The 19,317-nt window shown below is 44.4% G+C and overlaps 1 protein-coding gene across 1 annotated transcript in view; it reads right to left on the reverse strand.

The window, feature by feature from the left end:
• Positions 1-19,317, reverse strand: part of SYNGR3 (synaptogyrin 3) — a 29,862-nt gene that overhangs the window by 6,072 nt on the left and 4,473 nt on the right. The window contains exons 2-3 of the mRNA XM_081966000.1: positions 3,975-4,212; positions 57-199 (exon numbers count right to left, since the gene is read on the reverse strand). Of these exons, the coding sequence (XP_081822126.1) occupies positions 57-199; positions 3,975-4,212 (381 nt within the window). The remainder of the gene's footprint in view (positions 1-56; positions 200-3,974; positions 4,213-19,317) is intronic.

Below are 19,317 nucleotides of genomic sequence, written 5' to 3' on the forward strand. Positions count from 1 at the left end.
AGCGCCTGCAAGGCTATTAGCTTTGGGCAGGGGAGCCCAGAATGTGTTATTCTTACCCAGGAGATGATGGAGAAGAAGGAGAAGGCAATGGCTGCTCGGGCAGCATCTCCTCCTTGTGATGCCCCTTTGCTGGCAGGGGTCCACTGCCACTGGTTGGCCAGAAAGCAGAACGCCACAAACCAGAGGAAGGACCAGAAGCCTGTCGAGCAGAAAAAAGAGTCAGCACCCCTGGTTGGTTGGATAGATTTCAAGGTAGACCAAGGGACTCCCGGAAGCGGAGACCTTGCAACCCCTAGGAGGGCTGCTGGCCTCCGGGAAGACCAGAGGAGAGCAACTATCAACTGTGGGGTTGTCAGCTTCACCTCGGAGCAAGGGCCTCTTTAGGTGCACTTGGACAACATGCTCCAAGGAAGAAGGTGAAGCAAAGAGGTCTGTGGCCATCACATTGTGCCTGGCCACCCTTCTCTCTTTGGGCAGAATTTCTAACGCGGCAGCTCAGAGGATGCGTTTAGACAGGGCATCACTGGACCTTTGTTGTAGCTCCTCTAAATCTCTCCTAAAGTCTCTGGGCTAAATTAAAGAATCGTTAGGTGGCCCCCCAGTTGTCTGAATGAGGACACCCAGCGCCTCCACTTCAGCTTTAAGCGCAGTTTCCAGTAGTGCGCTGCCCCTCTCAGTCCTGGGCTCTGTCCGGTTCAATTGCCCATCAGAGACCTGGATGAGGGATTGGAGGGTCCGATGCTGGTAACGTCTGCAGGGGACTCTGCTGAGAAGAGTGGCTAAAGCAGACGTTGAAAAGATCAAAACCTCCCATCCTGGGCCAAAATGAACAGAGAAGGGGAGGCCCTGTGCTGCGGTCTGCCCTGCCCTGAAGAACAGCTGGAGAGGCAGATGCTCTCTCAGAGTGGACAGAGAGGAGCAGGGAAAAAAGCAGGCTGCCCTTCTCTGCCCTGGTCAGACCCATTTGGAACACCTGCTCCAGTTTGGGGCACCCCAGTTCAGATGAACAGGGACAGATTGGAGGAGGGAAACCAACCCCTGTAAGGAGCAGTGAATGCCCTGACTCTACTCAGCCTACAGAGAAGGGGTCTAAGGGCAGGTGTGGGAGCCCCCCACCAGATATCAGCCGGGTTGCCAGGTAGAAGAGGCCTCTTATCACAAAGGACACAACCAGACCGCAGCTAAAAGCCCTCGGAAGGAGGTTCAGGCTAGACGTCCGGATGGCGCAAGCTGTCAGCCAGGGAAAGAGAGCCACCCCATGCCGACTTCCGCTCTGCGAGGAGGCAGGGCTCCGATCATAGGCCCATGCCCACCGAGGGGGCCTTTTTACCACTCTGTGTTGCCCTCTGTGTTATTTTTAACAATACTGCAATATTCTTTATTTAGAAGTTCTACTCCTGGCAGTCCTCGACTTACAACATTTCATTTAGGGACTGTTCAAACTTACAATGGCAGTGAAAAAAGTGACTTATGACTGTTTTTCACACTTATGACCATTGCAACATCCCCACGGTCGCGTGATCAAAATTCAGACGCTTGGCAACTGGCATGTACTTATGCCAGTTGCCCTGTCCCAGGGTCACATGATCAGCTTTTGCTGACAGGCAAAGTGGATGGGGAAGCCAGATTCACTTAACAACCATGTTACTAACTGCAATGATTCACTTAACAACTATGGCAAGAAAGGTCATAAAATGGGGTGAAACTCACTTAAAGAATGTCTCAGCAACATAAATTTTGTGCTGAATTGTGGTCATAACTTAAGGACTGCCTGTACTGCTTTGTGTTACAATTTAGAACCTGTCAAATTCGCCAGGCTGAGCTTGGCATCTCAGAGGCATCCTGCCATCCAAGGCTGGAAATAAGGGGTGGAAGGGCAATAAAAGGGCTTTGTGCGCATATGATGGGAAAGAGGGAGGGGGGAATGACAAGTGATAAGCTCAGAACCAGTTTGTACCAGCATCCAAGGCCAGGCAGCCTGAGAAAATATGTGGATTAACCCAAAACATTTCAGCGTTCTCAAAACACTTCAGCGAGTTCTGATTGGCTGAAGATGAACTGGTCTGTATCTTTTGAGCGCAGGAAACTCAGAGCTTGCCTGACTTTACTGCAGTCAACATCTCTTAGTAAAATAACCTTTTGCTTCAACCAAATGGAGTCGAGGGTCTTTCTTTCCTAAGGGACCAGATTGGGCAGGTCTAACATTAGGTGAGCTCTTGGGTTCCCATGCTCAAAAGAAGTCTGACTAAACCTTTGCATTATCTCATCAAAAATAAAGAGTCCAAGGGCATGCAGGAAGGTCCTGGGTCTCGTTGATCTGCAGCCCTCTTGGCTTCCCAGCCTTCCTTTCAATTCCAAGGCAAGCTTCAAAGCAAAAGCACCCCCACCCCACATCATCACCCAGGAATGCAGCCAGCTGGAAAACACCCCCAAAGGAAACATCAAAGCCATTCCCAAACGCCTTCAGAATACACTGAGAAGATGGAAAGAAGGAGGAGGAAGAACATCTGAGAAGTTATAAAACAGATTTTAACACAATAGCTTTATTGCCTGGACCAGTGGTCGGCAAGCCGCGGCTCGCGAGCCACATGTGGCTCTTTACACATTTTAATGCGGCTCTTCTGTGTGCCGGACGCCCGCTCCCCTCCCTCCTCTCGGGCACTTCAAAACAAGTGCCCCTTTCCCTTTTTTCTTTTCGACCCACAATGATTAGGGAGGATCCTGAAGTCGGGCGGGGAAGAGAAGCGAGGAGGCAGAAAAAGAAACGGAGGCTAAGGAGCTTCCCCCCCGCCCCCTCCCAGCAAAAATCTAACCGGGGAGCCGGGCGGGCAGTAGCAAATTAGCCGATCAGCGTGATCGGCTAATTTGCTACTGCCCGCCCGGCTCCCCGGTTAGATTTTTGCTGGGAGGGGGCGGGGGGGAAGCTCCTTGGCCTCCGTCTCTTTTTCTCCCTCCTCGTTTCTTGGGGCTCCACCAATGGGGGAGCAAGGCCCGCCCAGCGCCAGGCTTTGGGCTAACACAGAGGTCTGCAAAGTTGGCTGTTTTAAGACTGGTGGACTTCAATTCTCAGAATTCTGGGAGTTGAAGTCCACCAGTCTTAAGAGCCAATTTTGCAGATCCCTGGGCTAATATGATTGATGCCCTTGGTGGATTTCAATTCTCAGAATTCTGGGAGTTGAAGTCCACAAGTCTTCAAGCTGTCAGGTTTGAAGACCCTGGGTTTTTTTTCCTAAAGGGTTAGGGGTGCAAGGGTCTTGCAACTTGACAGCTTTAAGACTTGCATGCTTCAATGCCAGAGTTCCTGAGCCAACATGACTGGAGGAGGAATTCTGGGAGTTGAAGTCCACAAGTCTTCAAGCTGTCAGGTTTGAAGACCCCTTGGGGTTTTTTTCCTAAAGGGTTAGGGATGCAAGGGTCTTGCAACTTGACAGCTTTAAGACTTGCGTGCTTCAAATGCCAGAGTTTATTGAAACTAAAAACAGTGTACCATCCTATGTATTTTCGGTTTTAAAAATGTGGCTCTCAAAATAAATTTCAATCGTGGTTTTGGCGAGATTTGGCTCAGTTGAAAAAAAAGGTTGCCCACCACTGGCCTGGACTAACTGTTTTTGCTTTTCTTTGGTTGGATTTCCATCAGAATTGAGCAGGACTAAACATCGTCATTCCTCACACACCTGCAGTTCTTCAAGCACTTTGTAAGACACGCTTGTGCCAGCCCATCCGGCCTTTGTCGATGGGCAGTGTGGCACAAAGCCATGCTCACTGGATTCACTAGGTCAGGCTCATGATGTGTGATTTAGCCTGTCTGGGGAGCCAGGCTGTTATGCAGAGCCATGATCTTGTTTGTTTGTTTGTTTTGGCACCACATGCTGTGTGGATACAGGAATGTTTGGTGAACCCAAGTCTGGGTTGACTATGTGGTGTGAACCAGCCCCTGGGTGAGTCAAGCTCCTTGCTCCATCCCAGCGACATACCAGAAAAGCCAAGGTCCAAGAGGACAATGCGCTTCCTGTCCTTCACACTGCTGATCTGCTGGAAATAGAGGTCCATCACCAGGAAGAAGCTGCAGGCCAGGAACGCCAGCAGCCCTATTGCGATGCCATAGTTGCAGGCTCCTTCATTGCTGTTGAAAATGCAGTGCAGCACCGGGGACTTATCTGTGTTCACATAACCCTCATTGATGATGGAGCCAAACACCACAATAGAGAACACCTGCAATTGGGGAGGGGGGGGGAGGAAGGAAGGAAGGAAAGAGAGGAACAAGGTGCAGTTGAAACCTCAGCTTTTTCCAAAAGGGTTCATATTATATACCATGTTTCATGTTGGTCTCCACCCTCTGCTTATTGTACAAAACATATGACACAAGGGGGAAAGTTCCGGAAGGGAAGAGTACAACTACAAGCTCATCCCTATTAAAATTTGACCCGATGAGAATACCGCATGCCTCTAGGACAGGGGCAGGCAGAGTCAGCACAAAGCAGGTGCCATCACCCTGCCTGGGTCTTCTCAGTGAGAGATGCCATTCACTGAGGGTCAAGGGCAGAGCAAGATACTTTACGGAAACAAAATTTGGATAGATGATTTTAAAAGCAGATGTTAATGTGCCCCTTCCACTTTAGTCTTGCTCCATGGGGGGGAACCAGGAGGGGGTGTCAAATCAAGTGGTGATCTCAACCCCATGATCGAACATTACAATCACAGAACCTAAGCCTTGTATGTGAATGCTGTGTACGTCCCATGTACCAAAGGCTTTGACATTGCCAGCATCCTTCATGGATGTTCCACTCCACCCGAGGCCCCTGGCCTTTTCTATTCTAGAATCCAAAAAATCAGCCCATTACTTACGCTTTCAGAACATAAGAGAGGAAAAAGGAGATTTACCAGAAATCATGGTGGAAATATTAGCAAAAGCACTTGGAATAGAGAAGGAAGAGATGTTGATGGGTATAGACGAAACTTATAGAGTACAGACAAACTATGTGAGAAGACTAATTTACCAAAGGAAATACATGTTAGATTTGTGAAAAAATCAATCCGGGATGAAATACTGAAGAAAACAATTAGTAATCCTAAATCAAATACCAAGAAGGGTCAGAGAAATGCGAAGACCTTACCAATTTTTTACTTCAAAATTAATCAAATATAACATCAATTTCAGATGGCTGATACTGGAAGGCATCGTGGTCTTGTGGCAGGATAAAAGACATAGAATAGACACAGTGGACAAGGCGGAGGAATTCTATAATCCATATGTTGTAGTATCAATCAATATGTAGTAATGAAGAAGAAGTAGAAGAAAGGGAAGAAAGGGAAGAAAGAGAACAGAGATTGGTGGAAAAAGAAAAGAAAATATTACAAATTAAAGAAAGGCGAGATGGAAAAGAAGAAAAGATGGAGAACTATGAGAGAAGATACCATGAACCAATGGTGGGTTCCGGATCCCGTTGCAACCGGTACAGTTGCAACGGTGCCTGGCGTCCTCCACATGAACGCACAGGGTGCGCGCTTGCATCATACCTTCCAGCGATGCCTCCGCAAGCCTCTGCGACACTCCAGCTGCTTGGCGGAGCGTCGCACAGGGGCTGTACATGCCATGCCCGTGCGCAGAAGTACTGAAGGCTTTAAAGGACAGGTAAGGAGCTCAGGTGGGCAAGTGGGAACGGTATCCGGTGCTCCGGGCAGGCTCCGGTATGCCTGTCCCAGGGAGTACCACATGCAACCCACCATTGCCATGAACCAAAAGAAGTTAGAGCAACAAAAAGCACAAACTGAGGTATAGATAGAGAAATGCAGGAAGACAAAAACATTTTATCTCTCAACATTAACATACTAAACTCACCCTTAAAAAGAAGGAAAACATTTAATAAATTAAAGAGGTTAAACTTGGATATAATTGCAATACAGGAAGTCCATATAAAAGAAAAAGAAAAACTACTGTTAGAATATACCAAACTAGGGATCATATATGCCTCATTAGCACAACAAAAAAGAGAGTAGTGCTATATATTAAAGAGGCGATTTAAGCCAAGCAAATTTATGAAGATGAAAGGATCCTGATAGTAGAGATAGAAATAAATGAGAAAAAATTCTATTAGTAGAAATCTATGCTCTGAATGGAGAACAAGAGCAATTTTATAGGAAATTACATAACATTATTCGTGATATAACATGACAACATTTGCATTTTGTGAGAGTACAATGCAATAACTGATAAAAAATTAGACTATAAAAGCAGTAAGACAAAAAAAGGGAAAGAGAAGAACTTTACCAAAAACTTTTTTTTAATGGTGGAGGAACTGAAAATAAAAGACATTTGGAGAGAGAGAAATCAGGGTATAAAATAAACCAATACACATACTACTTGAATAGACATCAATCATGGTCCAGAATTGACATGCTCTGGACATCACTAGAATTGCAATCAGACATGAAGGAAGTTGAAATTGACATGAACCTCTGGGCAGACCATAACCCCATGATAATTAGTTTGATAGGAGAAAAGAGGACAACAGGGTGGACATTGAAAAGATCGATTTAAAACATGAAGAATTAAATTAATAATGGCCAAGCAACTACATCTCTTCTTTAAAGAAAACAAAAAAGAGGATACATCTCTACAAAGTTTATGGGATATGGCGAAGGCATATATGAGGGGAGTCACCATATCTTATATGGCAAAAGAAAATAAATTTAAAAAGCAAAGATGGAACTCTCTGGAAAAGGAATACAAAAGACTGGAGGAAAAACTACAAGATAAGCCACAAGAGAGAAATACAAAACAAATGGACTTAATTAAACATAAATTAAACATAAAAAAGCAAAATCACCAAAAATCCCAGAAGAAATCAAAAATATGTTAAATGAAGAAAAAAGGATGTCAAATTAATAGATGCAATCAAAAAACAAAAAAATAATAAGACACCAGGCCCTGCCGGTTTACCAATAGAATTACATAAAGAATTGCAAGATAGTCTAGGACAGTGATGGCAAACCTTTTTGGCTGCCGTGCCAAAAGCGGGGGGAGCACAGGGGGGTTGTGCGTGGGTGTGCCACACCCATAATACTATGCACAAGCGCTCCCCCAGCACAAAGGCATGTGCGCAGTCAGCAACCCCCCCTGCTTTTGCCTCTGTTTTTTCACCTTCCCAGGCTCCAGAGGCTTTCTAGGGCGAAAACAGCCTCCCCCCCCCACACAACCGGAGTTTCCCTGAAGCCTCCAAAACGGACCTAAGGGGAACCCAGAAGTTCGGGAATGGTGACTTCCGGTTTGTCTGTAGGGCCGATTTTCGACATCCGGAGCCTTCAGAAAGCTTTCCTGAAGGCTCGGGAGGGCGAAAAATGGACCTACGGACAAACCAGAAGTCACTCTGGTTTGCTTGTAGGGCCGGTTTTTGCCCTCTGAAGCCTTCAGGGAAGCCTCCTGAAGGCCCCTGAAGGCTCCGGAGATCAAAAATCGGCCCTACAGACAAACCAGAAGTCACCATTCCCAAACTTCCACTTTGTCCATAGGGCTGTTTTTTGACCTCCAGAGCCTTCAGGGGCCTTCAGGAGGCTTCCCTGAAGGTTCCGGAGGGTGAAAAATGGCCCTACAAGCAAACTGGAAGTACGTCCTGAATGCCTGATTTGCCTGTAGGGCCGGTTTTTCACACTTTGGAGGCTTCAGGAAGCCTCTAGAGGGCAAAAAACGGCGTCAGAAGAAGGCCAAAGTCAGCTGGCCAGAGCATCCATGCGCGCTGGCCACCTGACACGACAACGCCTCACAAATATTGCATTGATACCAAAAGAGAATTCTGACAGGACGCTAATTAAAAACTATAGGCCTATATCTCTCCTAAATACAGATTATAAGATATTCATATTAATAATAGCCGAACATTAAAAAAGATTCCTAAATGAGTTTATACACACTGACCAAAATGGTTTTCTACCAAAAAGACAAATGAAAAATAACATAAGAATAATATTAGATGTCTTAGAATATTATGAGATACACAGTGGTATACAGGTGGCATTGTTATTTTTAGATGCCCAAAAGCTTTTGACAAAGTTAAATGGGGATGTATGCTATAGCGCAGCAATGGCGAACCTTTTTTGGCTCACGTGCCATAAGTGGGGGGAGCGCAGGGGGGTCGTGTGCGGGCGTGCCGCACCCATAATGCAATGCGCAACCCCCCCAGTGCACATGCGTGCACTACAGGCACGACCCCCCCCCCATTTTTGCATGCTTTTTTGGCCCACCCCAGGCTCCAGAGGCTTTATGGGAGCCTGGGGAGGGCAAAAACAGCCTTCCCCGCCCCCCCGAAGCCTTCCAGAGGCTTCAGGGACTTTCAGGAGGCTTCCCTGAAGCCTCCGGAACAGTCAAAACGAACCTCTGAACAAACCTGAAGTCCGTTCCCGAACTTCTTGTTTGCCTGTAGGGCTGGTTTTTTGCGCTCTGGAGGCTTCAGGGAAGCTCATGAAGCCTCCGGAGGGCCTTCGGGGGGCGGGGGAGGCTCTTTTCGCCCTCCCCAGGCTCCTATAAAGCCTCTGGAGCCTGGGGAGGGTGAAAAATGGCTTTAAAAAAGGGTGAACTCAGCTGGCCAGTGCGCGCATGCACGCTGGCCAGCTGACAGGGCAGCGCCTTGTGTGCCCTGACAAATGGCTCCGCGTGCCACCTGTGGCACGCATGCCATAGGTTCGCCATCACTGCTATAGCAATTAAAATACATGGAATTTGGCAATAGATTTTTATATATGTTCCTGGTGATATACTCTTAGCAAGATGCCAAAGTAATAATGAATGGAGAGGTGACAAAAAAAGTTCAAAATTCAGAAGGGTAAAAGGCAAGGGTATCCCTTATCCCCATTGTCATTCATTATGACTCTAGAAATGTTAACGAGGATAATGTAGAAAGAAACACAAATCAAAGATCTGGAAATTAGGAAAGAAGTTTATAAATTGCAAGCATTTGCAGACGATTTAGTTTTTATTCTTGAAGAACCACTAAATTTAGGTTTGAGGCTGATGGCAGTATTAGAAGAATATGGAGACGTATCCGGATTGAAAATTAACAAAGATAAAACTAAAATGACAGTTAAAAAAACATGCCACCCCGCCGAGGCCCCTGGCCTTTCCTATTCATCTCTCCAACCTTCAGTCTTTCACCAAATGCTGCATCAGGGCATCTTCACAAACCTTCTATCCTTCATGGGGTGAAGTTCCAAAGAGCATTTTAAAGAATCACAGATGGGTTTCTAGCATATGTGGCAGAAGCAACCAAAGCACCCAAGAGGTTCTACAGAAAGTCCCTGGGCCCACGGGACAGGAGAAATGGCGGGCTTTCTGACAGAAGAGACCGGCAGGGCGTGGAAGCTGCTTGGAAAGAAGCCCTGGAAGGCTGGGAAAAGCCAGGGCCTTGCTGACCTCTGAGTGGAGGAGAGCAGATGTTCCAGGGCAGCAACAAGGCAGCCTCAGTTCCCCACAGAAAGCCAGGCAGGATTGTTAGGTGAGCTCCCCGTTAGGAGAGCGAGTGTGCAGAGAAGCGTAATGAGAGTGGTGTGGAAGAACACGCACAAACCAGCATACAGGGACACCGAATAGTAAAAGTAATAGCATTTTACTTATGTGGAAAATACAGGTATTCAGAGTTCAATTTACACACGGTTCAGTCAGTCAATTATCAATGTTCTCAGTTAAGGAGTGATCCATCAAACACAGTCCAGTATCATATAAGTTCAGCACACAAAGTCACTAACAGTAGCAAAACGCACAGTAACTCACAAGCAGTATCCACCCATCAGCATCTAAAGAAAAGAGAGCTAACAGCTCCATCTTATGGCTGAATGAGGTAACAGCAACAATCCCATTTTGCAGCAGTACTTAAAGCTAGAGTGCTACCATCATGGTTTATATATTGCTGACCCAACTGTTAGCTTACATTCCTAACAAGGATGGAAGACCGTTACTCTGGGGATGAGGAGGACTCCCAAGGGGGAAACGTCTAAGAGAAGACAATGGAGGGGCAGTTGCCCATTGTGGCCAGGATAACCCTATTGAAGATGTCTAGGTAAGTCAGAGAGACTTGATTCCCTTTCGGAAGCCAGGAGAACTTCTAGGCTCTTCCTCAGAAGAGGGAGGACAAAAGAGAGAGGAGAAGAACAGGGAAGCTTGAGGAAAGGTCCATAAGTTAGAAGAAAACAGATTACGGTCAGCACAGGTGTCCTTGGCCACAATTCTATAAGCTAAGAGTTGGAAATAGCAATGAAAAATAAAACCGGGCAATTTTGCCTCCATCATGCAAATCAAGATGAAGTCCATTTCAAGCCTTCCCTGCCGTGACGCTTTTCTCTCCCAGACTTCCCTGTCCGCAATCTCCTCCCGTCGGAGCTCCTGCGAAGCCGAGCTTCTTAGCAGGACCACAGCAGAAGCTCTCAGGCGCAGCAAGGAAGCAGCTCTGGCCTAAGGGCAGCTAAGGGGCTCTGGACTGTGAAGTGGCTGCCAGGGATCGAAAAGCAACACACGAGCTGTTAAAAAGAGGGACACCTGGACAAGAAGGAAATACTGACCAATACTGTCCTCCCAATGGTTAATATAGTAGAGAGGCCCTCGGCTCTCCTATTCTCCATTCCTAATAGCCTCGGGGTTTTTTATTTACTTATATCCCACCTTTATGATGGGATATAAATAAAGCAATAACTCCAGGCAGTGAAGATAGCTAATACACCTTCCTTCTCCTATATTTCACAACAACAACAACAACAACAACAACAACAACCCTGGACTGGCCCAAGACCCCCAGCTGGCTTTCATGCCTCAGGCGGAACTTGAACTCCCCGTCTCCCAGTTTCTGCCTGGTGTCTTCAGCCCTACGCCAAGCTGCTTAGCAGTTCTCCAGCAGTTTGGGTCTGCATTAAATTAGTGCAAGCTTCGGCATCAGTCAAGATCCTGAGATCTGCAGGAACCATGACATTTTTAACAATCTTCTAAAAAGTGCAAAAGTGTTTGTTTAGCTCAGTTCAAAGCCCAGGCAAGATTAGAAAGGGGCACATTTTAATTACAGCACCAATGCCGTGTTCAGCGCATTGCGAGCAGAAAATTCATCATTTAAAATTCCTAATATAGAAGTGTGCTCTGGATCATAGACAAACTGGATATCCGGTTTATGTTAATGATCAGATGAGATAAGCAGTTTAATTTACCTGAGGTGCATTGGATGGCCTCAGACGAAGAGACCTGCAGAAATGAAAGGCAACTTAAGATCTTCAGGGTAAATTAAGGCCATAACAGATTCAGTGAGACTCTCTGTATGGTAACAGGCATCAAGTAGACACTTTCATGACCCACCCACCCCCCACCCCCGAGGAGGGGAGAAGGCAGTGTACAGCCAGTCTGAAATGCTTTCTGCATCAAGCAATAGGTTGCGACACGAAGGGTCTCCCAATTCTGTGCCACAGTTGTGTGGTGGTGATGGGAAAAGGTGAGTTGGGGCAAATTCAGGAACAAAGAAGAACTTGCAAGATGGCAGGGACCTTAACGTGTGCATTTCAACCCCCTGTCCTGCTGCTCCTTGCCTTGGGTTGCTTCAGAGCCTATATTTAAGTAAAATGATCGTTTTTGAAAAAAATCACATTCTTGCAGAGATAGATGAGATGAATCCCTGCCTGAATTCCTACTCCACTGGACTTTCACTTTTCAAAGCATGTCTGATTTTGAAACTTGTACCAGTGATGCTTTGCAAAGCAACACATTTATTTCATGGAAGGCCTCTGGTCTTTTATTCCAAGGAAATAACCATGGTGGGCAGCAATGACTCTTCAAAGTTACAATGACTGGAGGCTAAAGGATATGAAGAACACTTGCAGGAATTGGAGATGTCTAGTCTAATTAAGAGAAAGACGAGGGGAGACATGATAACAGTATTCCAGTATCTGAGGGGCTGCCATCGAGAAGAGGGGACCAACTTATTTTCCAAAGCACCTGAAGGCAGGAGAAGAAGCAACCAGTCAAGGAGAGATCCAACCTTGAACTAAGGAGAAATGTCCTGACAGGGAGAACAATTAATCAGTGGAAGGATTTCTCTCCAGAAGTTGTGGGTGCTCCAACACTGGAGGCTTTTGAAAAGAAACTAGAGAGCCATTTGTATGGAATTATAGCGTTTTGTGCTTGAGCAGGGGGTTGCCCTAGAAGACCTCAACGGTCCCTTTCAACTCTGTTCATCTGTTATTCAGTCACTGATGCTTCCTCTTCATTGCATCAGGTGAATCCTGGCCAGTTAAATTCTCCCCTGGTTAAACAGAGGTGTTTCTCTTCCTAGGAATGTCAGCCATGAAACCTGACAAAACTGTAGCTGTTCCTTCCTTGGAAGAAAGTGAAGGACGACCCAGCTAGGAAAAAATGGCCCTACAGGCAAACCAGAAGTTTGGAAATGGACTTCCAGTTTGCTCATAGGGTTGTTTTTCACCCTCCGGAGGCTTCAGGGAAGCCTCCTGAAGGCTCTGGAGGGCAATAAATGGCTTCCGGTTTAGCCGTAGGGCTGTTTTTCACCCTCTGGAGCCTTCGGGGAAGCTTCCTGAAGGCTATGGAGGGTGAAAAATGGCCCTACAAGCAAACCGGAAGTCCATTCCCAAACTTCCGGTTTGGCTGTAGGGCTGGTTTTTTGCACAAAAACTGGCCTCAAAAGAAGGCCAAAGTCAGCGTGCGCGCACTGGAGTTGACAGGGCAATGCCTCGCGTGCCCTGACAAATGGCTCCACGTGCCATCTGTGGCACGCGTGTCATAGGTTCGCCATCACAGGACTAGATAATCTCAAGAAGCATTCCAGCCTTTACATTCTGTGATTCTAGATATACACCTTACCCAGAACCAGGGGTGAAATCTACTTATCTTTGCTATCAGTTGGCAAATGTGAGTGCATGCGCCACTCCTGCCCATGCGTAGAGCGTCAAAAACGGACATGATGACATCCGGGCAGGTGGGTGGAGCCTGCTACTGAGCACACCTGCAAAGGTAAGTAGAACAGCGGGGTTGGGGGGGAATGTGCTGTGCCACACGATTTAGATTAGCTAGAAAGCAGGAAATCCAGCTTTCTAGCTAATATATATTGCGTGTTACAACTGATTGTCGGAAATACTGGTTCGTCTGAACCGGTAACCATTTTTTATTACCAGTTCACCCCTGCCCAGAATCCAACTCTGCTAGTATCATTGATGGAACTGATTTGTCTCCAGTTCTTAGGTCACCGTTTCTTTCTCTGGTGAAATCAACAAACTTCTCAAGACAGAACCACAGCTCTTTTGCTTAAAAACAACTATGATTTTATGATCTTTTCCCCACAATTGTTAACTGAATCACTGCAGGTAGTCCTTGACCTACTATCACAATTGAGGCCAAAATTTCTGTTGCTAAGTGAGACATTTGTTAAATGAGTTTTGCCCCATTTTACGACCTTTCTTGCCACAGCTGTTAAGTGAATCTGGATTCCCTATTATCAGAAGGTTGCAAAAGATAATCACATGATCCCTGCACACTGCAACCGTCATAAATATGAGTCAGTTGCCAAGCATCTGAATTTTGATCACATGACCATGGGGGGTGCTATAATGGTTGTAACTGTGAAAAATGGTCATAAGTCACTTTTTGCAGTAATAATGTAACTTTGAACTGTCACTAAGTGAACTGTTGTAAGTTGAGGACTACCTATAGTTGTTAAGTGAATCATGTAGTCATTAAGCAAATCCAGCCTCCCCCATTAACTTTGCTTATTGGAAACCAGCTTGGGAAGACTGCAAATGGCTCAAACATCATCAATACCTGCTGGTTGCCAAGTACCACATTTTCATCCTGTGGTCATGGGGATGCTGTGCCAGTCGTAAGAGTGAGGACTGGATGGAAGTCACTTTTTAATTTTTATAAACTTGTACAGGGGTCTATTTAATCCGATTTTAATTATATTTATTATTGATTGTATGGTTTTAATTTGGTACCTGTACACCGCCCCGAGTCCCTTCGGTCTAGAAGTCTAATAAACTAAACTAAACTAACTTTTTTCAGTGCCATTGTAGCTTCAGGTGATTGCTCAATGAGTGGTTGCAAGTCAAGGACTAACTGTAGCACTATTATGGCAGCCATTTTTACATAGAAGAAAGAAGCCGCTCTTGTGCCGGAGGCCATGCGGGGGAAATTCTCCCTACCAGAATGTTACCTGCTTCAGCACGAAAGCTCAGAAAACTAAACATCTGTTCCCAGTGACCCACCCAGACTGGATTCCAAGCTTCTTTGTTTTGGCCTCGGGAACGTGTGAGTCCTTATTGGAGGTTTTTAAAAAAGAGACTGGAGAACCATTTGTCTGAAATGGACCAGGGTCTCCTGTTTGAGCAGCAGGTTGGACTAGAAGACTTCCAAAGCCCCTTCCATTATTCTGTATATTTTCCTACCCCCAAAATGAAGCAAATTCGATGTTAAGGAAAGGCTGCATTTGGAGGGAAGAAATAGCCAAGGTCAGAGTATGTCATTGCATCAGAATTGCTTCACTGAGGACCTGAACATTGCTGTTCTCAAGCAGAGGAATTTCTGAGGGAGATTCCTGTTACATACAGACATACATTGTTAAAATTACATGTTTTCACATGCTCACCGGGGATTGTGACCTTTCCGCAGATGCCAGAGGAAAGGCCACATTGCCGAGGCGTGCAGAGCATCCCAGCCCACCCCGTCCTATCCAAGACCCATGGCTCTGCAGGGGAGACAAAACAACCCACGACCCGGCCAACAGCAGAATAGAGGAATAGTATCAAGCCCGGAGGGAGATCCATCACACCACTGTGGGCCACTCAGACGCCTATGAAGGGGGAAAGTTTCATGCCACAGTGACCATTGAAGGGGCACCATGCAAGATGGAACTGGACACAGGATCATATTTCATGTCCTGGCAGACCATTAAGAAATTGAATCCGGAAAGAGAAAGGAGCTGACGTCACGATGATACGACATGCGATCTCGGGGCTCCAAGATCGCAGTCGATACTTTTGCCGCTGGACAGTCCATCTGGACCTAAACCGTCCTGAAGAGATGGTGACATGGAAGAGTATTTCTTGCTGATCTCAGGGACATCGCAAAGTCCCTGATTGATCCAAGAGAATCTCTTCTAGCCGGCGACAAAAAGCACAGCCTCAAGCTGCTGAAGTCGGGACAGCTCCGCAACGGAAGGAAAAGCGGAAAGAGAAAGTATGTCCATCTGGTGAGGAAATGTTATTTTTATAAAAGACTGCCCAAAAAAGATTGAAGTTAAATTAAATTGGTAAAGAAAAGGAAAAAAGTGGAGGAATTAAGCATTCTTGGACAGTGTGTTATCTTTTTTTTTTCTATCGATGGAAGTTTTGTGAATATTTTTTACTTTTTAAAGTGAAAGTTTCGGATTTTCTTCTTCTATTTCTTTTTTTATCTATGGATTAAATTTTTTCCTTTACTTCTACAATATTGGTTGGGATGGATTTTTTCTTTTTATTTGGTTTCATTTAAGAACTTTATTTCTTCCAAAGCCTGAAACATAAAGATGATTTTAAAGGTATATAAAGATGGTAGCAACCTTAGAGGGGAAAGAAGTTACACTGCCACTTGGAGGTTGGAGGTTGAGACCTGGAAACATTGCTTTTTCTTTGTTCTATTTGATCATTTTGACCTTGCACTTCAAAGGCTTCAGCTTGTTTATAAAGAAGGGCATGGATAGTTTGGTGCTCTCTGGATGCTTGTTGCTAGCTGGAAAGAAGCGAAAACAAAGATTTGTTTTTAAACTAGAGTGGCAGTGTTTATTAAATACAAGGATGACACGACTTCAAAAAGAAACCACAACACTACAATAGATTATGTCGGGAATTCAAAAATTATTAGAAACAACAGAGAGAATTGAGAAGAGATTTGAAAATTTTGAAAATATAAATTTTAATGTGGCAAAACCTGATGGAAAAATGGAAGATACTCAGCAAATAGAAGATATTCAGCAAATGGAAAAAGTGGAGGCTGGAGTTCTAAAAACCCAGGGGAAAAATGAACAAAGAGGCAAGATAACCATGGATATTGACAGTGAACTGAGTGTGGTTGGAGATGGAAAGAGTGGAACAAGGAAAGGGAAAATAGATGGAAAGGTGCTTTACTACAGATTTCATGGTATGGAAGAAGGAAAAAGAGAAGAATTGATGGACTTAAGTAGAGTAATTTTGACCAAAACACTACTGATAACCAAAGATAAACTGATTAAGAAGCTGATGGAGGATTTTGAGATTTTATAAGATATGTAATAAGCAACAAGTTGAGAAGAGAAGTCCAAACAAATTTGATTAAGGAAATAACCAGAAGATCAATTCCATAAATGGCAAAAGAAATAGGACTACACTATTACTGGAAAGACACAGGTTGAGATATGAATACTAATAATAAAATGCTAGTCAAATTTAGTTAAAATTAGAGCATTATGTTAAAAATGTAGTGATAATGATAAAGTTAGGTAAATAATTGATAATGATAACAATGTATACATATGTATTGGTTTGATAAGAGGAAATTTGGTATAAATTTTTAAATGGTGAAAAAGGGGGAAAAAGTAAGTTAAACATAGTTAAACTAAATGACTGATAATGATAATAATGTAATAATTTGTACTGACATGATAAAAGGGAAAATTGGATATAAATTGTAAATGATTAAGAGGTTTAAATTTTTTGTTAAAATTAGACCATAATGTTAAAAATGTAGTCTTAATGGATAAAGTTAGATGAATAATTGATAAGGATAACAATGTATGTATTGGTTTTATAAGAGGAAATTTGGTAAAAAAAATTAAATGGTGAAAAAAGGGGAAAAAGCAAATTAAACTTAGTCAAAATATCATTAAATAAATGACTGATGATGATAATGTAATAATTTGTATTGACAGGATTAAAGGGAAATTGGATATAAATTGTAAACAATGATTACAAAAAGAGGTTTAAAAACTTTGTAAATTTGGTATAAATTTTTAAATGGTGAAAAAGGGGGAAAAGTAAGTTAAACACAGTCAAACAAAATGACTGATAATGATAATAATGTAATAATTTGTATTGACATGATAAAAGGGAAAATTGGATATAAATTGTAAACAATGATTAAGAAAAGAGGTTTAAAAATTTTGTTAAAATGAGAGAATTATGTTAAAATGTAGTGTTAATGGATAAAGTTAGATAAATAATTGATAAGGATAATAATGTATATACTGTATATATGTATTGGTTTGATAAGAGGAAATTTGGTTAAAATTTTAAATGATGAAAAAAGGGGGAAAATTAGGTAAACATAATCAAACTATTGCTAAATAAATGACTGATAATGATAATAATGTAATAATTTGTATTGACAGGATAAAAGGGAAATTGGATAAAAGTTGTAAACAATGATTAAGAAAAGAGGTTTAAAAACTTTGTTATTAAACATAATTAATGTTTTATTTTGAATGTGTTATAAAGGAATAATGTGATTGGATGATATTGAAAATAGATAAGGGAATGCCACTATGTGGTTTTGTTTTAAATTTTGGAATGTTTGTTATAAAGGGACGTTAAAACAATTATAGTCATATGAAGGATGAGGTATGATGATAACAACCATATATAAATATATGTGATGTAAAGTAGATAATTTGATACGAATTAGAGGTGATGACGGTGGAAGGGATGCACAAAAAACGCTGTGTAACCAATTGATACACTTTCTACAACTTTGTAATGGAGGATGGTTTTATTTGGGGGAAAAAAGAGAAATTGAACCTGACAGCCAGCAAGAAGCTGCTCAAACCACCAAACGTCCAGCTCAACAACTACCAGGGGAATCAGATCCAAGTCCTAGGAAGAATGGAGGTCAAGGTGGTGTTCCATGAATTCCAGGGCCGTCTACCCCTCATGGTCGTCGCCAGCCACTGACCATCCCTACTGGGAGTGGAATGGTTCAAGCCCCCAGGGCTAGACATCACCGGCCTGCATCGAATCTCAACCCACGACCTGGATCGGCTACTGGCAGAGTTCACGGATGTCTTCGATGGGGGCCTAGGTAAATATACGGGGAAACCCATTTCATTTAACCTAGATCCCCATGTAACCCCCATCAGGCTCAAATCCCGAAAGGTCCCCTTTGCTCTACGGCCCAAGGTGGATGAGCATTTGGACAAACTAATTGCTCAAGGAATCCTTGTGCCGACCGACCATGCGGTATGGGAAACCCCAATAGTCACCCCCGTGAAGCCAGATGGTTCTATCCGCCTCTGTGTGGATTACAAGTGTACGCTGAATAAGGCCTGACAGCAAAGCACGTACCCGGTGCCAGTTGTGCAACATCTGTTGCATTCCTTAGAAAGCGTGAAAATATTCGCAAAACTGGACCTGGCCCAGGCATACCAACAATTGCCTGTAGACGAAGCCACCACAGAAGCACAGACAATTGTGACCCACAAGGGCGCTTTCAAATGCACCAGACTGAAGTTTGAAGTCAGCGTAGCCCCAGGACTGTTTCAGTGTTTAATGGAACAGCTACTGCAAGGAATCCCTGGGGTGGTGCCATACTTTGACGCCATATTCATCTCAGGGGACTCCATAGAGCAGCTGATGGAACGCTTGTGCGAGACTTTGGGAAGGTTCAAGGAGAAGGGACTTAAAGTGAACCCAAAGAAATGTAAAATTGGCTTGAGGCAGGTACAGTTTCTGGGATACAGAGCTCCAAGCCTTCTTAGGACTATTGAACTTTTATAGTATTTTTTTACAACAGAAGGCCATCGTTGCTGAGCCGTTGCACAAGCTCCTGGGAAAGACAACGCCGTGGACCTGGGGACAGAAGGAAGACCGGGCCTTCGCAGTGGTAAAAGAGCTCCTATCCTCCAACAGCGTGCTCATCCAGTTCAACCATACTTTGCCGGTTCGGATCACCTGTGACGCCTCCCCCTTCAGAGTCGGAGCGGTCCTCAGCCATCGCCTACTGGATGGATCGGAAGCTCCCATAGCCTATTACTCCAAGATCTTGTCCCCGGCTGAACACAACTACAGCCAGATCGACCAGGAAGCCTTGGCTGCAGTCGCAGGGATCAAGAGATTCCATGAGTATGTGTATGGCAGACATTTCGAACTTGTCACGGACCATAAGCCAGTGCTGGGGCTCCTTGCCGGGAACCAACAAACTGTACATGTCCCCAAGGATGACCAGATGGGCCATTTTCCTCACAGCGTATGACTATGAGCTGATCCACCGCCCAGGGAAGGACATCAGTAACACCAATGCACTCAGCCATTGCCCATTACCAGAGCTGGTGGAAGCCCCTGCCCCCA

Source organism: Natrix helvetica (genome assembly GCF_964273705.1).
Source record: "Natrix helvetica genome assembly, chromosome: 13".
Taxonomy (NCBI): domain Eukaryota; kingdom Metazoa; phylum Chordata; class Lepidosauria; order Squamata; family Natricidae; genus Natrix; species Natrix helvetica.